The 24,692-nt window shown below is 35.7% G+C and overlaps 1 protein-coding gene across 1 annotated transcript in view; it reads right to left on the bottom strand.

Moving 5' to 3' along the window:
- The window catches only part of bsnb (bassoon (presynaptic cytomatrix protein) b), a 96,237-nt gene that overhangs the window by 65,645 nt on the left and 5,900 nt on the right, over positions 1-24,692 (bottom strand). Inside the window, 1 exon segment of the mRNA XM_032548882.1 lies at positions 16,820-17,210. Within this exon segment, the coding sequence (XP_032404773.1) occupies positions 16,820-17,210 (391 nt within the window).

Below are 24,692 nucleotides of genomic sequence, written 5' to 3'. Positions count from 1 at the left end.
GAAGGATTAATGATGACTTAGGTGCCAGATATTGTGGAAAAAGCTGAGTTGAGTCCTTGTCTTTAGAGGTCAGCACAGTTTTAGGAGCCAAAGGAGGAACTACGCTGTAGTATGTCGTTTCTACAATGTCACAGCTTTTTAGTGTATGTGGGCATCAAATACACCCACATATACCATGTACATGTACAAATGTGACGCCAATTTGTTCCAATTGCTGTTCTTTAAACCCTCACACCCACATGCTGTCACTGTCTGATGTCCACACACCCTCTGTCCAGAGACTACAGCTGAAAACTATAAAGGGCAGGAAAAATGAGAGAAAACAAGCCAGAACAACAAACTCACATTTCCAGTGAGCCTTATTTGTTACTTTTGTACCACAGTATTGCACTTATTGTTTTGTATTTGTTGTACTTTGCAAAACAAGTTATACTTGCTGAAGTTTCTAATATCACAATGACAATTATTATTGTATTTCATATAGATTTGTGTGATGTAATCACACAGAGCAATGTATTATTGTGAAATACCTGGTATTCAAAATTTTAATTCATATGAAATATATGAAAAGTGTAGTAGGCATTCGCATGCAGTTCCCTACACTGTGAAACTCCTATAAACAAAATACATTTCTACCAAAGTGACCAGGAAGTAATGCAATTACTAAGCAGAGTCCAAATATGTGGAATTTAATCTCAATATAAATACGGAGGTTCTTTACAGATTTCAGAAGTTTGTTAGAGTGCATTAAGGAACAAATAGTATCAAGGACAAAGTTGCAGAGACGTTTAAATTGGGTTAAAAACAACATCTTAAGCTCCGAGTATTAAACACCATCTTTCCGTACAATACCAAAGCTACAAAGACATGGCTGCCCACCTGAACTGAAACGCTTGGCAAGGAGAACATTAATCAGAGGAGAAGCAACTGGTAACTCTAGGAGAAGATGCAAAGCTTTGAAATCTGAAATAATAGATATATTAAAAACTATTAAAATGAGATGTGAATACTTTTGCAAGGCATTGTAAATCTGATCAAACAAGAGTTTTCAAACTATAGTGACAGCATTGAAGGTTTCAGCACCTGCTCCACCTGTTATATGGTAAATATTATTAAGCTCTCAGTCAATCATTAGGTCAGTCTGTCATTCAGTAACAGACAGAGCATGTCATAGGCTCAACAGGACCTTAGCCTGGCCTCCTGCCAGTCTGTACAATAAAGAGTGATGACGCCCACATGGTTGTCACTGTAAGTCAGACAACCAGAGATGGCAAACGTCAAAGTAATATGAATGGTGAACAAATCAGGGCAACTCCTAACTTACACCACACTTCATCCAATCGCTGATTCAATTAAAATTTTATTTATAATGTTATAATGTTATAATGTTTCCTTTATATCGTTTTCCAATCCTCTTTCTTTCCAAATTACAGTTTGGATAATCATATAAAGCTCAACAGGAAAAACACAAGCCGGAAAAACAAAGAGAGCATCTGCAGGGAGGGCAAGCAGCTATTTATCAATTTCTTCATGTCTCTGTTTGCCTCTGCCTCATATCTCCATCTCATTCCTCTCTCCATCCCCTTGTTATGAGGCAGTCATGTGGATCTTTATGAAATCTGATCTGTATCAGCAGAAAACAAGCACACTGCACACTCCATCTCCTGTTCTGCTCCTCTATCAGCTCACTGAAACACCAATCATACGCTCCTTTTGATGCCTTTATTTCTTCTTATCGGATTTTTTGTTCTATCTATCCCCCCTTCCTCTAGCTTCATTTTTAAGCTTATAATCATATTCAGTTCTTTTTTACCAGCTCTCATTCAAACATAGACTCCATTCAAACTCTATCTTAGTAGACAAGAGTGTTCTCTGGAGAGTACAATGCATCTGGAGAGTACAATGTTGATGCATGTCAAAGGTTATGAGTCAGGACATGGAGCCAAAAAGATGCTCGGGACCTTCATGAGGAACTCGCTGTTAGTACAGGGGACCCACTAACAGTTGGTTATTAAATAATAAAAACAAAAAAAGATATCAAATAATAAAAACAAAACAATTATTGGCGATATGTGCAGGTATTTCCAATATATATTAAGTCTGACCTTGTATATTGTTTTTCTTTGAAATATTTTAATTATTTAGTCTATTACATCTCTGAACAGTGAAGTAATAATATATTTATTATTGCAAACACAGTATATATAACTATAGTCTTCTACTTCTTCTTAAGTCTTGACCAACATAAGGAGTTCAATGGCAACAGATTGTAGGTTTATTGCCACCTAGTAGCACCGATTTGAATCTATGGAGGGTAATTTTAATAAAGCACAGTAAGACGTAAACGAAAGCAGAGTTTAAGTAATTTTTTTTCTCCCCTAAATATTTTAACCATTATATAAAACATTTGAATCAACACAATATGAGTTATTACATGAGATTGAGAACTAAAATGCATCAAATCTTTACAAATCAGCATTGTCCAGTTTCTATTTTTCAGGTTTAACACAGTTTTAAAGAAAATATTTAAAAGTTACTGCACTTTTATGTACATTTTAAATGGCATGATAAGGATACTGCAGGTTTTCTCTGGTCATGAGCCAACAGACATCGTCAAGTCAAGTCTCAGGTCACTAGTCCCTCAACTTGGTACTGACCCTAATGTGTGCTTTTTCAAGGTTTCTTTGTGTAGTTTCGGAAATAGAAGATCTAATTTGACAATCTGATCTTCTGTCTGAATGTGACTTTTTCCTCGATCCTCCTGAGCATTGCGATAAGGTCGCAGGAAGGGTTAAAAACATACAAATTTAAAATTTTTATCCTTTTCAATAAATTTAATCCAGTGTGAAAAATACTGTTAAATGCTCTGAGTTACTTTAAAAGGAGGGATATAACTGAAATGCACATTCACTGCACTAAAATATAAACAGTTAAGTTTAAAAACCAGTAAAAATTGGTTAACTCCAATTAATTTAAAATTTCTGAATGAATGAATCACTAAGTGTTTTAATTTTTGAAAAAGCATCATTGCATTAAAACTAGTCTACTAGAAAGTGACATATGTGAGGTAAATTAAGATATCACTGTTCTGAATCGATGAGAGTAATCCATGTGATCATCATTATGATAATACAGCAAATGTTTAATGTTGAGCCAATAATAGCATGATCTGCAATGGTTCTGGTTATTAAATCAAATGCAGAAGGAAAAGTAATATCTGTCAGAGATGTGGTCTGTGCCTCACTCACTGTAAATACACGTCCAATAGCATTATTAAACACAGATGAACCTGGAAGCTGCCATTAAGTCTTTTTACTGCCACATGCTGTCAGGGAACATTACAGATATAAAGTGACCTGACAACCTGTCATTTCTACACAGTGGTAACTCAGAGGTACAACATTAGTAATTTACTCAAATGATCTACACATACCAAGTCACATTTACCCTTGATTACATGGGATAAAAATTGTTCATGAGTTAAAACCTAAAGTCTCAGTCGAGTCGTGAGTGTTTAGACCCAGAGGCAGTGTTGACATATAGATGAAGGTAACTGATACTCAAGTCAGCCGTCTGGGATTCGACTCTCAAATCTCAAACCGTTGCTGCATGTCATCCCTCCTTCTCTCACTACCCTTTTCCTATCTGATCTGCTGCAAATGAAGATCACTAGAGCTCAAAAAATCTTGACAAAAGAGTGTTTAGAGCACGAGTCTGATGTCTGAACACCTTAAGCCCTTCCTAAGTTTCAGACTGTGATCGCTATCTCAGTGTGAAAGACAAATAGAAACTCCTCCTCCCCATTTGGTTCCAGCAAACTGTCAGTCAGCTTGTATTTGAAGAACAGGAAGTTACATCATTATATTAAATAATTTATATCTCATGATATGCAACACTGATGTTTTGCTCAAAATTGTGGCTCCATCAGAACCTCATTTGAGCCTATGGCTATTTTAGATTCACAGCCATACAACGTTCTCTAAGATGAAGTTAGTTTCCCACCTGCTATTATTTGCTGACTGATGTTAAATGCAATGCAGTACATTCCCTAAAAAACATTCCAATCATCAAACTATATGTGATCACGATGAAGGAAGAAGCTCTGCTTAGATACCAAGGTGGGGTATCTCCCTGAAGTGCCTATGGTAGCTCAGCTGACTGCAGTTTCACAATCAGGATGATTGAGATGCAGTGGTTTAAGAATTCTTTGCAAATTGGGCCACAGACATTGAAATTCCTTTCATTGCTTCTCTCTCGGTCTATTTCTCTCACTCCCTCCTTTTCTTTCTCTCTGAGTTTGTCTATCTCTGCTCGATTCAAATCCGGCCGGCACTACAAACAACTACTCAATAAATGCTGTGGCTTTACTCCTGAATGTGGTCGAAGCAGCTAATGGAGTCCATTTAAACAAACTCAGATGAGTGAGAATGTTTTAGTGGAGTGTGGAAACGGCTGATGAATTTCTTTTCATTCTGCTTATTGAGAGCCTCTCACCAGGTGAGCTGGTGCAGTGTTAGCCGCAGCAGGGAGCCAAATTGTTAATAGGATGCAGGAAAGTAGTGCGTACTGACTAACATTAAATCCTGAAACACACTGCAGAATCTCAAAGTTAAAACATGTGCATTGCAATGACTTTTGCTATAATCTGTTATGCTTGTGCAGCTTTTATAATTCAAGTGTTATTGAGTTCATGGCACCAAAATATGGGCGTTATTTAATGTAATAATGATTATTTACATCAAAGCTGCAAAGCTGAAAGAGATTTATTAACTATTTTCTATTACCTTAATTTTAGGTACACGTTATTGTGGAATTGCAAACAGGATAACCTGCGAAATAAATCTAGTTGTGATGAAATTACACTGCTCAAAAATAACAAAAGTAGTAACCAAACATTTTAAAAGCAGGAATGTGTCATAGGAAGTGTTGGAATTGAAATGATCACGTTAAAGTAAATGTAGTAATGAAATTAGGTGCCGTTTTTAGCAGTAATCAAGGAGCTTGTCAAGCAAAATCGATCTAATAAGCATGTATTATTTTCCTCCATGTGCTGACAGTCTGCTCATTTCTGTTGTTCCTTATTGTAGAGAGAAGCTAAAGTGGTAATAACAAGCTGGGACTTTAAATGAGGTGAACTATGGAGTAATAATTAAATCAGTGTCCCAGATTTAGTTTCTGGCAGCTCTTATTGCAAAATATTTTGGTGTATGCAAATATCAGCTTGTATGTGCCTCGGCAGGATTCCTGACCCAGTTCCCACCGTTTGTCAACCTAAAGTTCCGGTTAATAACTGCACCCAGAAGCGTTGTGCTGAAAAGCATTATGGAATGATTAGATAGGAATATTTCAGATAGAAAGGAAAATACAGCCTGCCACTATTGTGTGAGACTGCAATACAAGCAAATGTTTACAAGTTTTCCCAACAGAAAGCACATCATTAACATGCACAGGAGGAAATGGTGGAGTTTTACAAATAAATGGCATTTAAGACACTTTAGTTCAGCCTCCATCCACACTCTGTATATTTTGAAACATATTTTTTCTGGCTGTGTAGTTTTTATATATAGCAGAAACAGATGTAGACAGGCATTAGAAAAATATCAGTTCAGTTTTTTCCTGATTGGGTCCTACAGTAGCGCTCAAAAGTGTAGGAGTCTATCAACATGCCACATCTTGACTTATCAATATTTGCCCACTCTAACTACTGAAAGCTTTCCAAAACTCTGTGATTAGAGGGAGATCTCTTATCTACAGCCCTCTTCAAATAAACCCACAGATTTTCCATCAGATTTAGTTAGGGCTGAAAAGATTAACTAGATTAATTCATGAGTAAGTGATTATTGAAATATTCATCGACTAATTTAGTAATCAATTAATTGTTAACTCTATAATACAGATTCAAAAAAAGTGAAATTTGCTGAAAGAACATACTGCAAGTAATTAAGCCAAAACTGTACAAAATATACACATACTTTTTACATTTAAGATAAAAAAAAACCTTTGACTGTAAATATGTTCTGCCAATAACTCCTCAAGTGGCATAGTTTTAGTTTCACCCAGTTCAAATTCTATAAAATCTATCCTAATTAAGCACCTTTTGCAATCCAATTATTAATCAGTTAATCAAAAAAATAATCAACAGATTAGCCCTCCACTGATGTTAAGGAAAGCAGAAAGTGCTGAGCTTTTCACATGTTGATGTTTGACTGAATTTTCTTAACAGCAGATGAATTCTTTGCCACAAGTGATCAAGTGTACAGAAAAAGGAGAAGTGTGTTATTGCACTTTTGGCAATAAAATATTTATATTCTTATTTTAAAAAGCAATCAAATTATCTGTTTATTTGCTTACACTTGAAACATTGTATAAAAGGTTAAATAAAAAAATGTGTTAATACTTTTTATCTGATTTGTCAATAAATCATCAGAATAATTGATAAACTAATTGATTACTGAAATAATTGTTAGTTGTTAGATTTAGTTCAGAAATCTTAGTCTACCTGTCCAAAACCTTATTTTTTATCTGGTGAGGAGATATAATTTTTTGATTTGGAAGAATTCTTAGACTCGCTGTGTAGGAGGAAAATAAAATTTACCTTCATCTTTCTGGACACTGGAGGTTTCGGATAAAAACTGACTGAAAAACTGACAATGAAACCATTGTTTCATTCATTTCCATTTTTTTTTTTTTTCGGAATGCACATTGTTGTATTTCTGTCAAGCATACATTTTGGAATTGTAATGCAATATTGTCATTTTCTTAGATCATAACACAAAATAACACATCCTACAAAGTTTGGGTGGATTTTAGCAAGGCGGGAGTTTTATTTTATTTTATCTTTCATGTACTGTAGTCTTGATCCTTCATACAGACATATGGAGAAGACAACCAGTACTTGGCAGAAATCCTTTTTTTCCTGGCAGAAAATCTTGCAGCTCCTTCAGTGTTGCTACTGGCCTCTTGGCAGCTTCCTTGACCAGCTTCCATATTGTCTTTTCATTAATTTTGGAGAAGCATCCTGTGTCACTGCTGTCACAATTTTTTCTCAACTAATTGAGGCCCATTGTATAATCAATTCTATGAACTTTTGCTATTTTTTTCCTAACTGATAACTTTGTCCTTTTGTCTGCAAAATACAGCTTTAATGGCCAAAAACATTCCTCTACAATATCTGAACTTATTGTAAGTTTATCAAGTTCAAATCTGTGTTTGAAGAGAGATGTTAAGTCAAATAGATTAAATGCCAAAATTTTATCAAAAATGTTTCAAGAGGATATTTATATCAAGGCTGTGTGAACACTTCCACAATCAAAGTATTGTGCATTTTATATTTTTGTTTCCGTTGTGTATTCCTGATAGCCCTCATCTGTCTATGATCACTGAGTAACAACAGAAATTTCTTCCAGGTGTTTAACATGTTTCAAATTTTCCACCCCTAAAACATTTATTTGCTTTTCATCTGAATTTTAGAAGTAACAGACAAACAGAGAAGCTCCCAGTATAAGGCATACAGCACTCTTGAAAAGTTTAGAAATAATCACAAGTTGAAGTTGCAACCGAGATCAATACCATACCCAGGACGCTCACTGCCTATAAAGTTTACTTCAAGTGCCCTTACTAAAAAATTACAGATTGTTTATTCATGACACTGTGGACAACTTGCTCTCCCAAGTTAATGCTGCTGTGGAAACTTGAGAAAATCAATTTTGAGCCTCAGGATTACAACCTCGGCAGCATTGAAATCAGTTAAAACAGCCCTATCTTTTACTGGGGAAACTTACTACATACTGTATGTCCTTATGTCACAGTTTTGGCATTAGGTCCAGAATTTAAAAGATGCAAAAAAAACAAAAAGACTTTAAGACTGACTGTGACTCATTTCCAGAAATTGTAGTTACTTGTGAAACCTCCAGAGAGGTCACATCCACAACTTTAAATTTATGTTTCTGCTGTGCATTTGCCATAGGCTGCAGTCAAAGGCAAGAATCAAAAATTACAAAAAAAAAAAAACAATTATAAAACTTGCACTGACACTGGTCTTAGCACCAATTGGACCAACTGTGCCTCACAGACAGAGTAGAAGCCACACAGTTGGAAAGTCATGGGTTGAACCTCAAACTGGCTACTGATCTGTGCATCAGCTTATGATCATGAGTGTCTCTGGTATAAAATGTTTGAAGTGGTCATTAGTGGTCATTATGTCACTCTAAATGACAGAAAATTGGTGGGAACAACCCATGAGCACTGAGGATCAAGCCAATTAACTGGCAAAAGCCTGAACACCAGTGTTACTGTTCACTATGAAGTGAGTTAAGAAAGAAAAAAAAAACAATAAGAAGATGTCAATCAAGAAAAAAAGCCCTTGCTCTAAAATTGACTAGAATCATCAGCTGCCCACATGGACACAGCAATTACTTTCAGGAGACAAAGACTGAGTTGTTTCACTACAATGACTAAAAATATGTTTAGATGAATCAAAATGAAGCTTTAAGACCTAAAGACTTTTTAATACGTACCAGGTATGATGGTGTTAGCATGATAATGAGGGCGTGCTTTGGTGTCAGTTACTGTTGCATTACATAAAGCAGGTGGAATAATTTATTTGGAATTAGGCCTCCAAATTGTTAAGTATTATGTTAAATCTACAGCCTGAAAATAATCCCAAACCCATATCAAAACTGGTTTTAGATTGGTTTTAACTGGCTAACAGTCAACTTTTTGACTGTCAAACCAACACGGGGGACAGGTAGAGGTAGGTAGGGGTCCAGAACTGGGCCCTCCAACCATCAAATTATGGTCAAGATTATTATTATAACTATTATTTTATTTCAAAATAGGCCTGTAGGATTATTTTTTAATTTACCATAATACTTAAGTAAAAAACAAAAAAATCTTTTATTAGGCTTCTCCTTGCCTCTATATTAAGATTCAGGAAACTTCTTATCCCAAGCATAAAAATGGCTTAGCTGCTGACACAACTTCTGACTTTGAGTTTATTAAGTCCACACCGTAAAATTACATAAAATACTTGGTGCACCACAGCTCCAATCTGTTTTTCCGCTTTGGCTCAGGGAACTGGCCCATCGCTTTGATATAAAGAAACAGCTCCGCTACAGTCACCGGAGGAACATGCCTTGGTTCGCTCTCCAATTCTCTGTCACCTGCAGCTGGACCTCTCTCATCTCTGGGTCTTCTGCTCTACTGGTGCTGACAAGCTCAGCAGCTTCTGTCAGAGACCTGTGTATTTTTACCAGGGGAAGTTATAATTATAGCAGGTCCGATTGGCTACGTTTGAACGCTGGCAAACATTAGTTCTGCTGTTTTGTAACTTGCGCTAGAGTGACGTTTCTACCAGGTGCGTCATCACTGCTGCAGACAGGATTTGACTAGAGGTGAGAAGCTGTGGAAGAAATGAAGATACACGTGAACCTTTAGCTGTTAAACAAGGTTTGGTCCATGGTTTTTAGGTTTTAAATCTAAACATCTAACACAGGAGACTAAAATATTAATAACTTAGACCACACAACCTGTATGGAAATCAAAGAGTGCCACAGTTCTACACATAAAAAGGCTTAAAGTAACTTTTTACAAATGTGAAAATTGGAATATAAAGGGAGCTGTATGCATCAAATAAATTTATCTGTCTTTATCTTAAATATTCTCTTATTTTTCTTCACAAATTACAAAGCACAATTACTCAGCAAGTCAAGCACTATTATAGAAAAGGTTGTAATAGTAGTTTAAATTGGTTCATGATGAACTGTAGTACAAGAATCAAAAAACTAAATTAAAACAGTAACATTTTTATGTATGATTTTAATATATATAAAATTTTAATTTAATTTAATTTAAATAAAGTGAAATATTTAAGGTATAGTGAAAATAATTACTATATCTGTCCTGTAAATTTTATATGTGTTGCTGATCCAACACACAAATGGCTGAATCACCTCCTCAGGATAAAGTCAAGTCATTATTTGATTATATTTCATTTTCCACTAGTATTAGATACTGCGAGTACGGACTCTTGTAAAACAAATACAAGTAATATAATTCAGACTAGAGTGCAAACTGTTAGTTAGAGGCACAGAAATCCTGGCCCCCTGTGTTGAACAGTGGTATGAAAGATGCTTTGTTGAGCAGAAAGTTAAAAGGTTAAATACCTCCATGTGCAAATATATTATAAAAAACTTAAATGTCAATTAAAAGTTATTGTCTTCAAAAAGAAGGCTGACATTCAGTTCTTGAATCTGACCCAATATTTATAGAGGTAATCTTGAATCTGCATTTGAAAAGAGATTACTATGACTGCTGTCTGCTGCAAGTTAAACACTGACAACTAATTACTCTCCATGACCACTTTCAAAAACAAAACCTTTTATGGAGACATTATGATATGTCTTTGCCTTTCCTATGTCTGCTCCCCTTATTCTGCATGTGTGTATTTAGAACATCCTTTAATGTGAAAAAAAGTCAGGCCTTTTAACAATAGAAATAACTGGAAAAGGTGTTAAAATGTTGTGGAAATCTACAGGAAATTGCAATGATACATTTGTCAGTTCATCAATGAGTCGTCCAGTGTAAGTAAAGCGATACGCTTTAGCAATTTTTACTAGTCTGACATGTCTTCACCATGCCTGCGCAACGTCAGTTTCAACCTTGCTTCAGACAAACTATTCTGACATCTGCAGCTTTAAATCCAAGCAATGTGCTGCTGCCTGTTTTTATCACAAGATGACTTTATCTGCCTCCGTTCTCTATAATAGGTGGCAAAAAAGACCTTGCCTGGAAGCTATACATAAATGGGTGAGTGTAAGTGGAATAAAAGACATTCTTTGCCCTCTAACTTCATCACTGATCATTTTAAACATTGATAAAGCTGAGCTCACAGTGCAATGGTTAAGCTTAACTTTTATAGTTTATACTTTTCATGATCATATCGGAGCACCTCAAAGTTATAAAATAAGACTTTTAGCTCTTCTAAGACAAGAGATAAAAAAATGTCTTGAAGGTTACAATCAGTAAAAACAAGGGGTAACATAAATACTTAAGTGCCCACCATAATTACTGGCACCCAAAGTGAAAAATGCATAAAGAGCTTTTACAATGAAATATTCATTTATTGCAGTAGCATAAGATGAGTAAAATATTGCCTGCAATTCTTGACCAGTCAACTTTAGAGATTTTTATCCCTGTGATTCTCATTGCTTATGATGGCATGTTTGATTCTCATCCAGCTGGATTTTAAATTATTGACCTGAATATAGATATGTTCAAGTTCAGACAAGTAGCTATTTTTGTAGGTTGATTCCGTCATGCAGTTTCTTGTACAAAAAAAAAAGAAAGAAAAAAAGGATGAAAAAAAGACACAGATAAGTTTAACTCATATTTTGTGTCACATTGCAGGGTTGGTATTTATGCAGGACATTCCAGGAGGTATAAAAGAAATAATTATTTTTGCTTTGTTTGCTGAATGTGATATGTATCAATACTCCTGCCACCTGAATTATTGTGTGCAGAAAAGTAGAACCAGTGGGCACATGTGTGGGGGTGTTTGTTAAAAACAAGCCTCGGCTTGTTTCATTGTTAGGTTAAAAAAAAAGGATTAAAAGACCTCCAAGCTCTTCTACAGATTTTGAAATTGAACTATTGAAATTTTGTCAGTTTATGTTTTAAAATTCCTGTGGTTTATGGGTGTCACCAGCTCCTTTATGGAGAAGCAGTTGGCTCTGTGCAAAAATTATTTGTTTTATTTATTTGCACATTTTGTATTTTCTACTCTTCCCAGGTGCTGAATCGTTGTACAGTTGCTCTGCCGTGTTATAAACACTGCAGCTATTATGGTTAATTTATGATGATGGTTTTCTCTCCTGTTCCATCTCCTCCTGCTGCTACACAGCTTTTTCACACTGCTCTCTCCTTTCAGCTGTGGCTTCTCAGGACCAGGCCGTTGCTGCAGACAGAAGGAGGGTAGGCTCTATAAATAGAAATTGGACCAATTATAAAGCAGATGTTCTCCTGTATGGTGGTGGGAGAACGGTGTCTGGGGAGTGTCTGTGGTATTTTCACTATCTCTCACTGTGTGTTCATGTTCTCTGTTGTTTGAAGGCTGTCTTCAGACAACCTCGTCTTTCTGAACCTCTAGCTCCTCTTCCACAACATCGCTGGTTTCTCAACTTCTTCGTAACTACCTTTTTTTAAAGCACGGAGCATATTCATTTCTATTCCCAGTTATCTCCTGCAGAAGATTATCACATGTGAACAGAAGTCAACTGCATGATTGCTTGCAGGTCTCAATTGTCAGACTAAATCTGTAAATAAAACAGTTCCTTTCAGCCTGACTGACAGCCCCGTAACACACTGTGGCACATGACATCCATTTGTTGTTTGCTGTTTACATCTGAACTGCATTCTCGCCATTAAGTTGCTTGACACAACACTGACTTACTGTATATTTCGAGAATAGTCTCCCAATTCACTCTGCGTAAACAAAGCTAGCCCTTAATATTTTAAATGAAAACAACATATTGTACTAAGTGTTTTAAATAAATCATTAAAATCTTTATGCTTAATACAGAGACAGGTGGGAAAATCTTGTGTTTGTGGTTAAAACATCCACTTTATCTCAGCAGTTACTAGGTAAAGTTGCAAGAAATGCAACAGAAAGGATTACCTGGCAGTGATTCAAACCAGGGAAATAGTTTTCCAGTAATTCTATAGTTCTATCATCCCATCAAATACAAGTCACTTTTGTGAAATTTTTTTAATGTACATATTTGGCTGCTTTTACTTTTTTTATTTTTATGTATATGCTTCTTCTGAATGGAAGAAGAAAAATTTTTCAACTGATTTTTGAGATAGGGTATAAATATAAATAATTTTTGTAATGTCATTTTCTAATCCAATTTAAATAATGAAGGAAAAGCTTTAATTAATTGGTACTCCTCTTAAAATTGTATAATCTTTTGAGAGATCATTTTCATTTGCTATCAAAAACAAACTTTTGACTGAGTGATATGAATAATTTGACCTTAACTCTAGCTTTTAATTATCATGTTTTTTTAATCTATTCTTGAACATCTCTAGATCTGAAGTTGATATGTTGCTTTTTAAGATCTGTTAACCTTGTTTTTAAGTTATTTTTTATTTAAAGGTCTTACAGTGAACAGCATTTGATTTGGGTTGGAAAGTGAACTTGGTTTCCAAAAATATGGTTAATGAAATGTTTTATGCATATTAGATCATTACTGTTTTCCAACATTGCTTTCAATATTTTTTTTAATTAGTATTTAAAACCATAAAAACAAAATTACATTCTGTTGATATCAGTAATACAAAAATAAAAGCAAGAAATCTATAATCAGTCTGTAACAGATTCTACTCTTATTGCTGTGATCTGGAAGAGGTAATTTAGCTTGAGCAAAGCATTTGTTAACAAACAGACCTCTTACAAACAAGACATGATGTCTGACTAAACATGTCAACAAGTGAGTAATCCTGGCATGAGTAAATGCTGTAAATGTCCTTGAAAGTCCAGAGAGAATGTGCATTTTATTATGATAAGGACAAATTATGCTCAAGACCTTTATGACCTTGAACAAGTAAATTGTAAGTATTTGGAATCAAGAAGATGTTAGTTTAGTTCATTTTAGCTTAGTTTGCCCAATTGAAATATAGATAAAATATTTATATAAAAAATAATAATTTATAATGCATTCATCCAAATAGCATAGAAAAACATATAACATAATCTAAGAGGACATTCCTTCATCAGTTTATCATAAATTTGTGAAATACAACCATATAGAAAGAAAATCTGTCTGCTCCAGATGACCTTTTCAGCTTGACTATCCAAGCCAGCCACCATCACTATTATCGCAGTTCGACTCATCATCATCCTCGATAACACCATCACGTTGATCTGCCTGTAATCAATTTCCCTTCTAAGCGATAAGGCGTATTTTAGATAGGCTGCAGTAAAGCCGAGGCTCAGTCCATGTTAACTAGGTTATGGGGGTAAATCTTCAGGTCTCCGGAGGCCGAGCGCTTTCCCTCAACGTCTCTCTTCCTGTCAGCATCTGTCCAGCTCACTGAGGCTGAGCTGAAAAGTACCCACCTCTGCTGTTCTCTTTACTCCCTCGCTCTCCTTCACTCCCTGCCACGATCCATCCTCCGCTCTCTGTCTCCGCTTTGGTCCACGAGGTTTTTTTTTTCTTGTCCTTCCGATTCCTACGCCTTTCTTTTCTTTTCCTCTAACATGGAAGCCTCCAGAGTTATGCTACCCTCATGCATGAAGGCACCCAAGCCTAAACACAGCTATTACCCAGTGTATGTACATCAACGCTCCATTTGTACAAAAAATAAGCATTTACTCTCGATAACCCAGAACATAATAAGCCTGCGGATCCTCTTGTAGCCTGTAGGCCAGCTTAACTAACGTTGCATTGTTGCAGTTCTGCCACATGACTCATTGAAGTTGATGTGAAACTTTATGACAGATGACACAGCCACACTTGATTCACAGTAACACTGTGGAATGGCCTAATTCATATTAGCATTGTGATTTATTTTAGGATCAACGCAAAAGGCTTTCTCAGCTACCTGTTCATTAAAATAAATGCTTAGATGGACTTAAATTATTGTTAATGGCAGGGAAAATATATTGAGCTGTCTTCACAGGAGTAGCATCAAGTATTCCTAAAATCCTATCAAGCTTTTATGGAAGATGGACATACAGCTCCATCATTTTCACTGGCAGCCCTAGTAAAAATTAATAAAGTCTTAAAATAAATTCAGGCCCAGTATTTATAATCTTCGTCAAGATGTCCTTAGGATACTTCAGTCAGAGTGGAGGGTGTCTCTTCTGAAGACATGGAGGTTGTTTTTTTTTTCTTGATTTACGACATTTTAGTCTATTTAAGTGTGGAAATGAACAATGCAAATTAATTTGATTGATTGATAGATTGAGTGATTCATTCATTCATTCATGTGCTGATCTCTGGTAATTGTCTCCTTTCAGTCTACAGTTTCTGACTTGGCTAGGTCATCTACAAGCATCATAGCATCTCTTCTGGGTTATCAGCTCTTGATAGTTTTTTTCAGGATCTTTTGCTTGGTGCTTCTACTAGGCCTATTTTAATTGCTAAAGCAGGAATGGTTTCTGGTTTGGGCAACGTGCAAAAACTTGGGGCATTAGACTTCCCCCTAAATACCAGCCTAAGATGGCCTGGAAATCAAGCCCTTAACTCTAAAAGTTACATTCTAGATTTTATGTTCCTTAGCACAATTCACATTAAATATACAAAATGGAAGTTTGCATTATACATAATTCATATACTTTCACTCTATGACAAATTGTTTTCCACAAAGCACACTTCCTTTTTTCACATGTACAACAACATACATGGCAAGATAAAAAGTACAGTCAAAGTTTGGAAATAGCTACCAAAATCATCTTCTTCTCTAAATGCATTGATATCTACAATAACAGTATCAATTAAAAGTTTAATATTGACTAAAATTGTGACAATTAAGGCTGAGGTTGGATGAAGTTTATCTTGCCACCCCACGAAGTGAAGAGGATAATGAGCGAGGTAGAAAAATATATTTGAATGTCACTTTGCAGCAATGTTTTGTGTGTGAGATTCTGCTACTGTAACAAAAAATGAATTTAATTTGAGGCTTTCTACCTATTTTTTAATGTTTACAGTGCTTTACGTCACTAAACATGTACTGTCAAGATTAAATTACAAGAATATCTTATATTGTTTTAATTAATTATACAACCTGCTTAATTAAGCTTGTGGTTTTTTTCCCTCAAATTCTGTTATTCGCTGGTTTCTGTTCACAAATACATTTTATGATTGCAAATTATATCCAACAGATTAAAAAAATCAAGACAAGTTGTTGTTGGAACAAAAGGTTCACAGCTCTCAGTCAGCATGTAACTGATCTCTCATGTTCCCTCCTGTTCAGCTGCTGCATTACAGACTGTGAAGCAGTCAAAGCCAACTCAGCAACAATAGTCATCATCAAAGCTGCTCTTCATCAGCGATTAGAAAAATCTTTCCACAGAATGAAAATTTAATTAAAATGTTTAAAAAAAATAAAAACGTCATTCATTTAATATGATACTGATATAATACTTTTACTGTATAATAAAAAAACACCAAGATGCAAGAGGATGTTTTTACCAAACAGAAATAATTGTTGTCAGATTGTCAAACAATCTCTGATCCCTTTTTTAAAAGCATTTCAAGCATTCAACAGTTCTAAGAATGTCCTGTAATTCAATTAATCAAGGACAGGCTATTATTTTACATTTTTATACCTGAAAATTACAAGCCAAGCAATAAAAAGTCAACTTGGTTCTCCTCTTCATTCAGGCAGTCTCTAATTCTGTATGCCTCAAGCAGTTGAGCTGTCAATTACACTATTCTTTATAACAATATTTCCCATGTGATTGCACAATGACACACAGTCAGCATTTTTTGTTGCTCATAACTAAGTTACATCATATACTACCACATACAGTATATTAAAATTCCTATTAAAGACATTTTAATAGAAGACATTTATATCAATGTTATGATTTTTACAAATATCTTATGGGGTTTTTGTTAACTTTTTTTATGTATTAAACTGTAATTAATATATTCCAGTAGTATGTTTTTGATGAAATAGTATTTTGACTCTTTTCTGTTGTTTGCAACCCTTATCTACCACTATGTGCACCATATGAATAAAGTTTGTCAAACAAACAACAATAAAACAAGCTTAAAAAATAGTAAAAGAAATCCCATAACTGAGCACTGCCTACCTCTGTGAGGTGAGGGTTTGGGTTGAAGCCACACTGGTTGCACACCATGGAGCGGCACTGTGTGCAGGTGTTGAAGTTGGGCTTGTCGTCCCCAGTGCCCATCAGGTCGGTGGTTTTGCAGACAGGACACAGCTTGCTGCTGGGCATCGGAGCAATTTGAGGCACAGAATAAGGAGAGGTGGGGACGCTCCCACGGTCCGGGGACACAGAAGGGGACCTTCCGGTTCTGCCGCCCCCCAAGTCAACCTGCAGATTCTTCCTGGATGCATGTCCCTGACCCTGGCCTCCTGGAGGCGCAGCATGCTGACTGGCATCATGGGAGGCCAACCTGTCGCCGGGCCCATGGGTGCTCTGCGCTCCTGCTTTAGGCCCGGGGTCTGATAGAGGTGGTCTGGAAGGGAGGGAGGAAAAGAAGGCATAAAATAAGTTAGATAATTAATTTGAGTCATGATTTTAATGTTTTATTCCTGCCAAACTGGAAATACTTCTCTCAGGGGGCAAAATAATTGCTTTACACTTAATATTACAATTTCAGCTAAAGGGAGAAATTTCTACTTTTTCAACCTGAATATTTCATTAACAAGCTCATATTGATTAAAATTCTCTAAAGATTATTTCAGAGCTGTTCTGTCAAATGAATATTTGCAAGCACTGATAATTAATCTTCATCTAATTTGCACTGTAGTATGCTGTTGTGTAGCTGACTAACAATCAGTATTGGGGTGATACTTACAGTATATTATTTATTAGATATTTTACTACTCACACTGTCATTTATTTTATTAGCAGCAAATGTAACACATTCCAAGTAAAATGCATGCAGCCACTTTATATCTGACAAACAATACCCAATTTAATTTACAGGAGTATTAGATCTTTAAATATAGAAAAACATATCAAAGTCAAACTGAAAGCTCTCCAGAACCACAGAAGACAGTAACTAGCATTTTCTTATTGATTTGTCCTTATAGAATAATGCTCAGCAGTATGTTTTTAATCCACCACTAAGCAATAGATTTGATTTTATTATTGAGTCCACTCAAAAAAGGTTTATATGCAGTATAGTTAAATAATTTTAAGAATCTGAAAGTCAGTAAATCATACAAATTTCACTGAAAGCTAAAACTGAAATGTGACATCTGCTTCATATAATTCAGAATAATTTAACCAAAGTCAGTAAAAAAAAACATGACTGGAGCACATGGAAAGTGACTCATGGAGTAATTGTGAATTTTAAGTCACGCTGCAGTGTGGCATGCTTGCAACAAAGCAGGTCCTTACTTCAGTTCCTGACAAGAAGTAGAGTCTTTTTTTAAATTTGCCACTCACTGCTAAAACTGTCGACATGTAGGCTTAAAAAAAAAACTTATTAACCCATTTTATTTTACTAAACATCCAATTTTGGACCACGTATTTCCAAATTTTAGCTGAGACACTTCTGGACAGGTTGGACATATCTTCAAACCAAAATGATCGCTTGTTAATTAGGCTTGTGTCACCATGCAGTAGCAATCACTGTGCACCATAACCACGCAAATCTTTCTACAGTGAATGAGGGACAGATTGAGGAGGCCGCTGAGAGAAGAATGAAGGAATGGTGACAGTTATTATGGGAAAGAAGAAGTTAGTGATTGAGGGGGATGATGGGCATAATTACATGATGAATAAGTGAAGAAATACTATTTCTGTTCTATACTTTTAAAATCTGTACAGTAATACAAGGAAGATAGCTTAAAAACATTGAAGTACTTTATTATTTGAATAGTCAAGATTTTATATTTGTATTTAAATCCTTCTGTAAGTATATTAAAGCATGCATTAAGATTTTATTATGCCTATTTTAACATGTTTCACTAGACAGTAACTGTTGTTAACCAATACATCCAGTGATACACAATGCTGGGTTAGCATGAAGAACAAGAGACAAGATTTTAGAAATATTTTCTGGAAAAGGAAGAATCACCACTTATTGTTTTCACAAATAGAGTCAACAGGATTTTAATTTATCCTTAATTAGTGTAGAATAATTCAATTGAGGTTTCAGTCGTCAATTTTCTGCAGTTTCTGAGCTTGTCTGAAACTAAAGAAATATCCCTTTAGTTCAAACAGGAAGCCCCGAAGCAGATGCCAACATCAATGTCAGAAGAAGCAAACATTTAACATTTAACTTGTTGGTGTGTTGTCAAAAAGCTTATAAATGATTCATGTCTTGTCACAAGTCTCCCCGAAATGCTGACAAATTGTTTAGAAGTGGTCAAGGCTTCTTACGCGTTTATTAAGCCAAGAGTTTAAAGGCAGCCTGATGAAGAGTCTTTGTCTTAGCTGACTCTTATTAACACATAAAAAAATATCTCCATGGTCAAAGATCTGTAGTTTCAGATCAGTTGACCAAAGAACATGCTTCCAGTATGAATAATCTTTTGAGGATGCAAAAGGATGTCTCCTTGGAAGACATGTTTGTTCATGGTTTGTTCTAATGATTGTAATCTTGCCAAGTCATTTGCTAACATCTTGGCAGTAGTTCTGGGATAATTAGAGACATCTCGCACTAGTTTTCTTGAAGGGTCTTTGAAATCTTTCACTTGGTAGCTCCAGCAGTCTGGTTCTGTGCTGTGTGGTTCTCTGTAAATTCCAGTCCAGCACTTAATACTTAATATAATCATTCTCCTGCTTTTTGAGAATCCGCAGTTATTTTTGTCACTTGTACACTAAATTATTTGTTTTTTGTCAGCGAGTTTTCCCAACTAACACCTAGGAATTTAACTGTATTTTTATACTGTGTGTAAATTGAGAGAAAAACATGTTTACTGACCAAGGGCTAATACTACTGACACTCTTTTTTGGATTTTGTGGAATCATTTCAAATTTGAGTGCAGAGTAAGAAATGTTAGGATCAATTAGAAACAGGACATTTGAAAAAGCTAAATCCTTTATTTGTTATAGGTGTTTCTAAGCTGAGACAAAAAACAGTGTAACAGTATTTTAAACTTCCGTTTTCACACCCACTCAGACCTTTAGGCGTTAGAGCAGACACTGAAATATGAGCAGCGAATTTCCACTGTCATAACAACTTATACCTTGCTTTGTCAAGCCTGTCGTCTTCAAAGACGGTCCCAGCAGCAGCTCGGCATCCAAAGCAAAGAGAGAGTGAAACTAAAGGGAGGACTAAAAGAGCTGAAGTACATCAAATGTTAACCATTGTGAGTCATTTCGAAATGGGCTGAGCTGCTGCATATCTCCAACCTTGGTCAACTCACCACTGGAGTCCAGATTTCACTGCAGTGAGCTCATCTGCACTATTAGTCTGTTACACCTGAAAATCAACACAAGTGTTCACAGTCCAGGGCCAACCTCTCTCTCCAGTCTCATCAGTTATGCACTCTGTACTTAAGGTGTAAGTATAAATATTATGCTCCTGCTGTTCTCACAAAGCATCAGGTAGTTTCACTTAAAAAACCTCCTCTTGAACAGCTCAGACATCAAGTCTCCAATGACTTATGCAAAGCCTGAGGCTTTACTTAATGAGAGCAACAAAGAAAAAGTGAAAGTGGAAGACACCTTTTCATAAGATTCCTTTAGATACAGGCAAACAGGAATCTACTGAGAACAACTTGTAGACACTTGTCGAAGACACAACAAATTGTTCACATTATCACAAAACGAGTAGAGTCATTTACACAACAACAGCTCATCGTAACAGGAAGACTGAGTAAAACCTCTCATTGTAAGGCAACAGAGAGATGCTTCCACCCTTCACTGTGGCAGCAGTACATTTAATAAGATCACGTTGTCATCTAAATTAAACTCATTAGCATCACACCTGCAGGGCAACATGAATCTTTAAAAGGAGTTCAACATTTTGGGGGAATACGTTCCATCAGTCCTAGGAGTTGGATGAGAACCATTCACACCACTCTCCTATTTGAACAGCAATAAGGGAAACTAGTCATGCATAACTGAATGTGTCAACTGTGGAGAATGGTCCCACTGCACCGATCAACTATTGAGTTTTAGAGTATCTTGCAAAAGTAATTTAACAAGTCTGACACTGATACCTCTAAATAAAATCTGAAACTCATTAGAATTCATCTAATTAGTAAAAAGAGTCCATCTGTGTGTAATTTATTCTCAGTGTATACACAGCTGTTTTACTGTTCCCTGAAGAGCTTTTTAGAGAGGGTTAGTGTACAGAGTACACCAATTCAATATAGTCCATTATCCAAAAATATGCACTCCACAAATCTGGCAAGAAAAAAAAGTCACTGTTCAAAGAAACCCAGAAGGAATTACATTTAAAGTTTACCATAAGTCAAGCTGGGGGTACAGCAGGCTCTGGTCAGATGACACTGAAATCTTACTTCCTGGCTTGCAAAACAGAATATGAAAAGGAAAACTCATACTGCACCCTGAACACATCAACCCCATGGTAAAGGTGGCAGTGGGAGCATCATGCTTTGGGGTCAGAGTACCAGTGTGGTGACTTACATTTCCAGCAGAACATCTACAAATAAGCATACAGCCAGAGCTACAAAAACCTTTTTTGTCATTTGTGTCAAATGCACACCACACCTTTCAGATAATTACACTTTAAAAACAATGCATCCTTTTTCTTCCAGTTCACAATCAAGCATTAAGCTTTATGTTGCTCTGTCACATGAAATCCCATGTTCAGTTCTGTTGTGACAAAATATGAAAAGATTCAAAAGATATGAGTAGATTTCAGAGGTACTGCAGGGGATAGACAGCTCTTGCTAACTAATGCTTAGACCAGAATGCAATGATGCCCTTGCTAATTAGTTAACGAGGTGTTGGTGTCAACAGCTGGGAAAACAAGAAAGGTGTCACAGTCAATGTTTATAACATTTTCTCCTACAGCTCCTGCAACCATTTACTGAACAATCCAAGCAACTGAGTACATACTTTCAGTACGAATGTTGTCATCATCAGAGGAATGCTTACATTACTTATTTTTCTTAAGCACGCTGACTCTCATATATGTGACATGTTGTAAGAATTAAGGATTAAAAATCAGCTACTTTTGTATCTAAAACAGAGAGCCCAGCAAAGATCCAATTTTAAATTGGATTTTTACGCGCTTTGTTTCCTGCAAACCGTCACAGGAACACTTCCTTCATTGGCCGAATTGAAGGCAGCTTTTATTATGCAGGAAAATGTTTTGTCATGAACATTGGTTGTTTGAGTTTTTAGGGGGTTTGGTCCATTTTTGTTGGAAGTATTCATCTCTGTTTTTTATATATATCCTCCTCAGTCTCCTTTGTCTCTTGTGTTGTTTCTGAGTTCTTGTAAGTCTGCGAATTTTATTAAATATATCTCACTGCATGAAGATCTCTGTGCCTCAGTCTTTTCATTTCCTCAAACCGTGACCTGTTCTGTTACTTTTATTATTTTAATTAAATATGATTACTTATTAAAGTTCCTAAGACAGTGAATTAATTGCTCCTAAAGAACAAAATTAAATAATTTTTTGCTGAGTAGAATCTGGCCGAATATTAGCTGCAGAGGCCCAGCCCAATCCATGACTTTGACACCTATAAAATTGTATTTTAGGACCAACACAGTGATTCCTAAAGGGCAAATATCTGAAAATATGACACAGTGTAAATGGTTTAAGTAAAACACAATGTCTCTCTCAGGTCCTTGCTGTCCAGCTGCAGTAGGCAGCTTTTTAGGTCTGGCACTTATTTTGTTCTCCACTTGTTAAATTTATACATTTGAAATTATACATTGTGCAATATGCTTTTATGATTGGCTCTAAGAACCAGACAGTAATTTTGTGAAAAAGCAGCCAAAGTCCAGAAAAATACAACTTCAAAAAACTTGAAGCAGTTTGAAACAGAAGAGAATGTTTTTCCTTCCAAGCAAAGTAAGCAATTACCAGATGTGCCAACTTTTACCCTGCATAATAAATATTTACACAGATATTTCACAGGCAAACAATTATACTAATAATCATACTTCAACCTTTGATAACTGCTATGATAGGTTTGTAGTCTACTGTTTTGTTTATTAAATAGAATGTATATTAGATTAAAGATGATGCTTCAGAGAAATGTTTTCCAATTTAATTTAGTCTTTCACTGGTCACCGGCCTTATATTTTCCTTGGCAGAGTTTCCAGGTGGTTTTGTTTTTGCTTTACTGTGTATCCTCAAGCTGCACACTAACAAGCAAGCAGTGGACATGATGAGAAACAGACAGTAGTGCTGGAAGCTTCAAACAAGAAATGTGAGACCAAACAAAGTTATGAAACCCAGAAAATACGTTTTGTAGCAAAGAAGGAAGAGTGTCTCCTGCCAACGCAACTGTTGTTTGCACAGGTATTAATCACGGTGCAGAAGTATTCCCATTGCCTAAACTATATCACATTTTGTCATGCTACAAACACAAACATGAATGTATTTTATTGGGGATGTATGTAATAGACAAAGTCAAAAGTTCAACATAACTGTTAAGTGGATGGAAAAAACATTTGGTTTTCTAAACTATGTAACTCTGCAAACCTTGAAAGTGAGCTGTCCATTAGTTTCCTCTCTTCTACGTTTTATAACATGAAATAAAATCTGTGTAAATTCATCTCAGTATAAATCCCACAGAGGGTGAAGGTCTCGCAGGTTTGCAAGAGAACATTTGAGCACAAACAACATCATAAAGACAAAGGAACACAGTCAAGGGTAAAAGTTGTGAAGTTTAAAGCACAATTAAGGTATTAAATAATAGAATAATGGACTAAAACTGATAGATGCTTATTTTTGTGTCAGTCAAAAGTCCATTTGAGAATCTGTGGAAATAAAATTCATGTTCACTGATGTTCTCCATATAGTCAGACTGATGCTGAACTTTTCTACAAGAAGATATTTTATTCTCTTGTTTCGACTTACAGTTGTACAAAAGGTGCAAAATTTGGAAATTTTTGAAAACTGCGCATACTTTTTGATCCACTTCACAATCATAGATTATGTTGTGTTTGTCTATCACATAAAATCCCAATAACATAAACTGAATTTGGTGGTTGTAGCAAAATGGCAATGTATTGAAGGAATATGCATACTTTTTAAAGGATGCAATAAATGTTCAATTCAAAAGCCGCTGTTGCTTCGAAGACTTTCATAAAAGGCTCCTGAGCAACGTAATCCAAACACATAATAACAGAAGATTTTTTGAATAGCAAAAATTATTTGTTTCACTAAAATCTAATTAGCTAAATGTATAGTGTTACTCTTTTATCCTCCAAATGGTGTTGCAGACTCTTTTCATTGAAAATATTAACTATGTTAACAAAAACATAAATCCAGGCTTTCTAAAGCTTCGCCACATTGAGAGTCCAGACAATAAACTGGCTCATCTGTTTTATAAATGAGGTAAATCTTTCCTTTCAAAATATAAAAAATGTATTCTGCAGCGGTAATCATAATCTGATATGTGTGCTAAACCTTAGCTGGATACTGTATATCTGCATCAATGTCTTTTATGTGCAAGGCTACATGTTTCTTATTGATTTGTACATCTTTCACTGTAAGCGAAACAGGCAGATTGAGGCTTTGGATTGAAAAGCTATCCTGTGCACTCCATTTAGTAATATTTAAAGGTCAAAGCAGAAACGTATCTCAGTTGCATGCGGCAGCGGCATTCATTGTGAGTTTTAAAATAAATACAAGAGATTTAGTCGACACCCTAAATCTGCTCAGCAAACATAACATCAGCAGCAGGATATATTTGTTGTTTGCACATTCATTAAATGTCACATCAGATGAAAGCATTTTTTTACCCAGAGGAAAATACTTTCAGCTTCGTAATTAACCAGCAGGACTGATTTAATTTTGTCCTGCAAGTAATTGTGGAGAGTTAGACATTAG

This window comes from Xiphophorus hellerii, chromosome 20 (genome assembly GCF_003331165.1).
Source record: "Xiphophorus hellerii strain 12219 chromosome 20, Xiphophorus_hellerii-4.1, whole genome shotgun sequence".
Classification (NCBI taxonomy): domain Eukaryota; kingdom Metazoa; phylum Chordata; class Actinopteri; order Cyprinodontiformes; family Poeciliidae; genus Xiphophorus; species Xiphophorus hellerii.
Note: the sequence above shows the minus strand (reverse complement) of the source record. Positions and strands in the feature narration are given on the sequence as shown.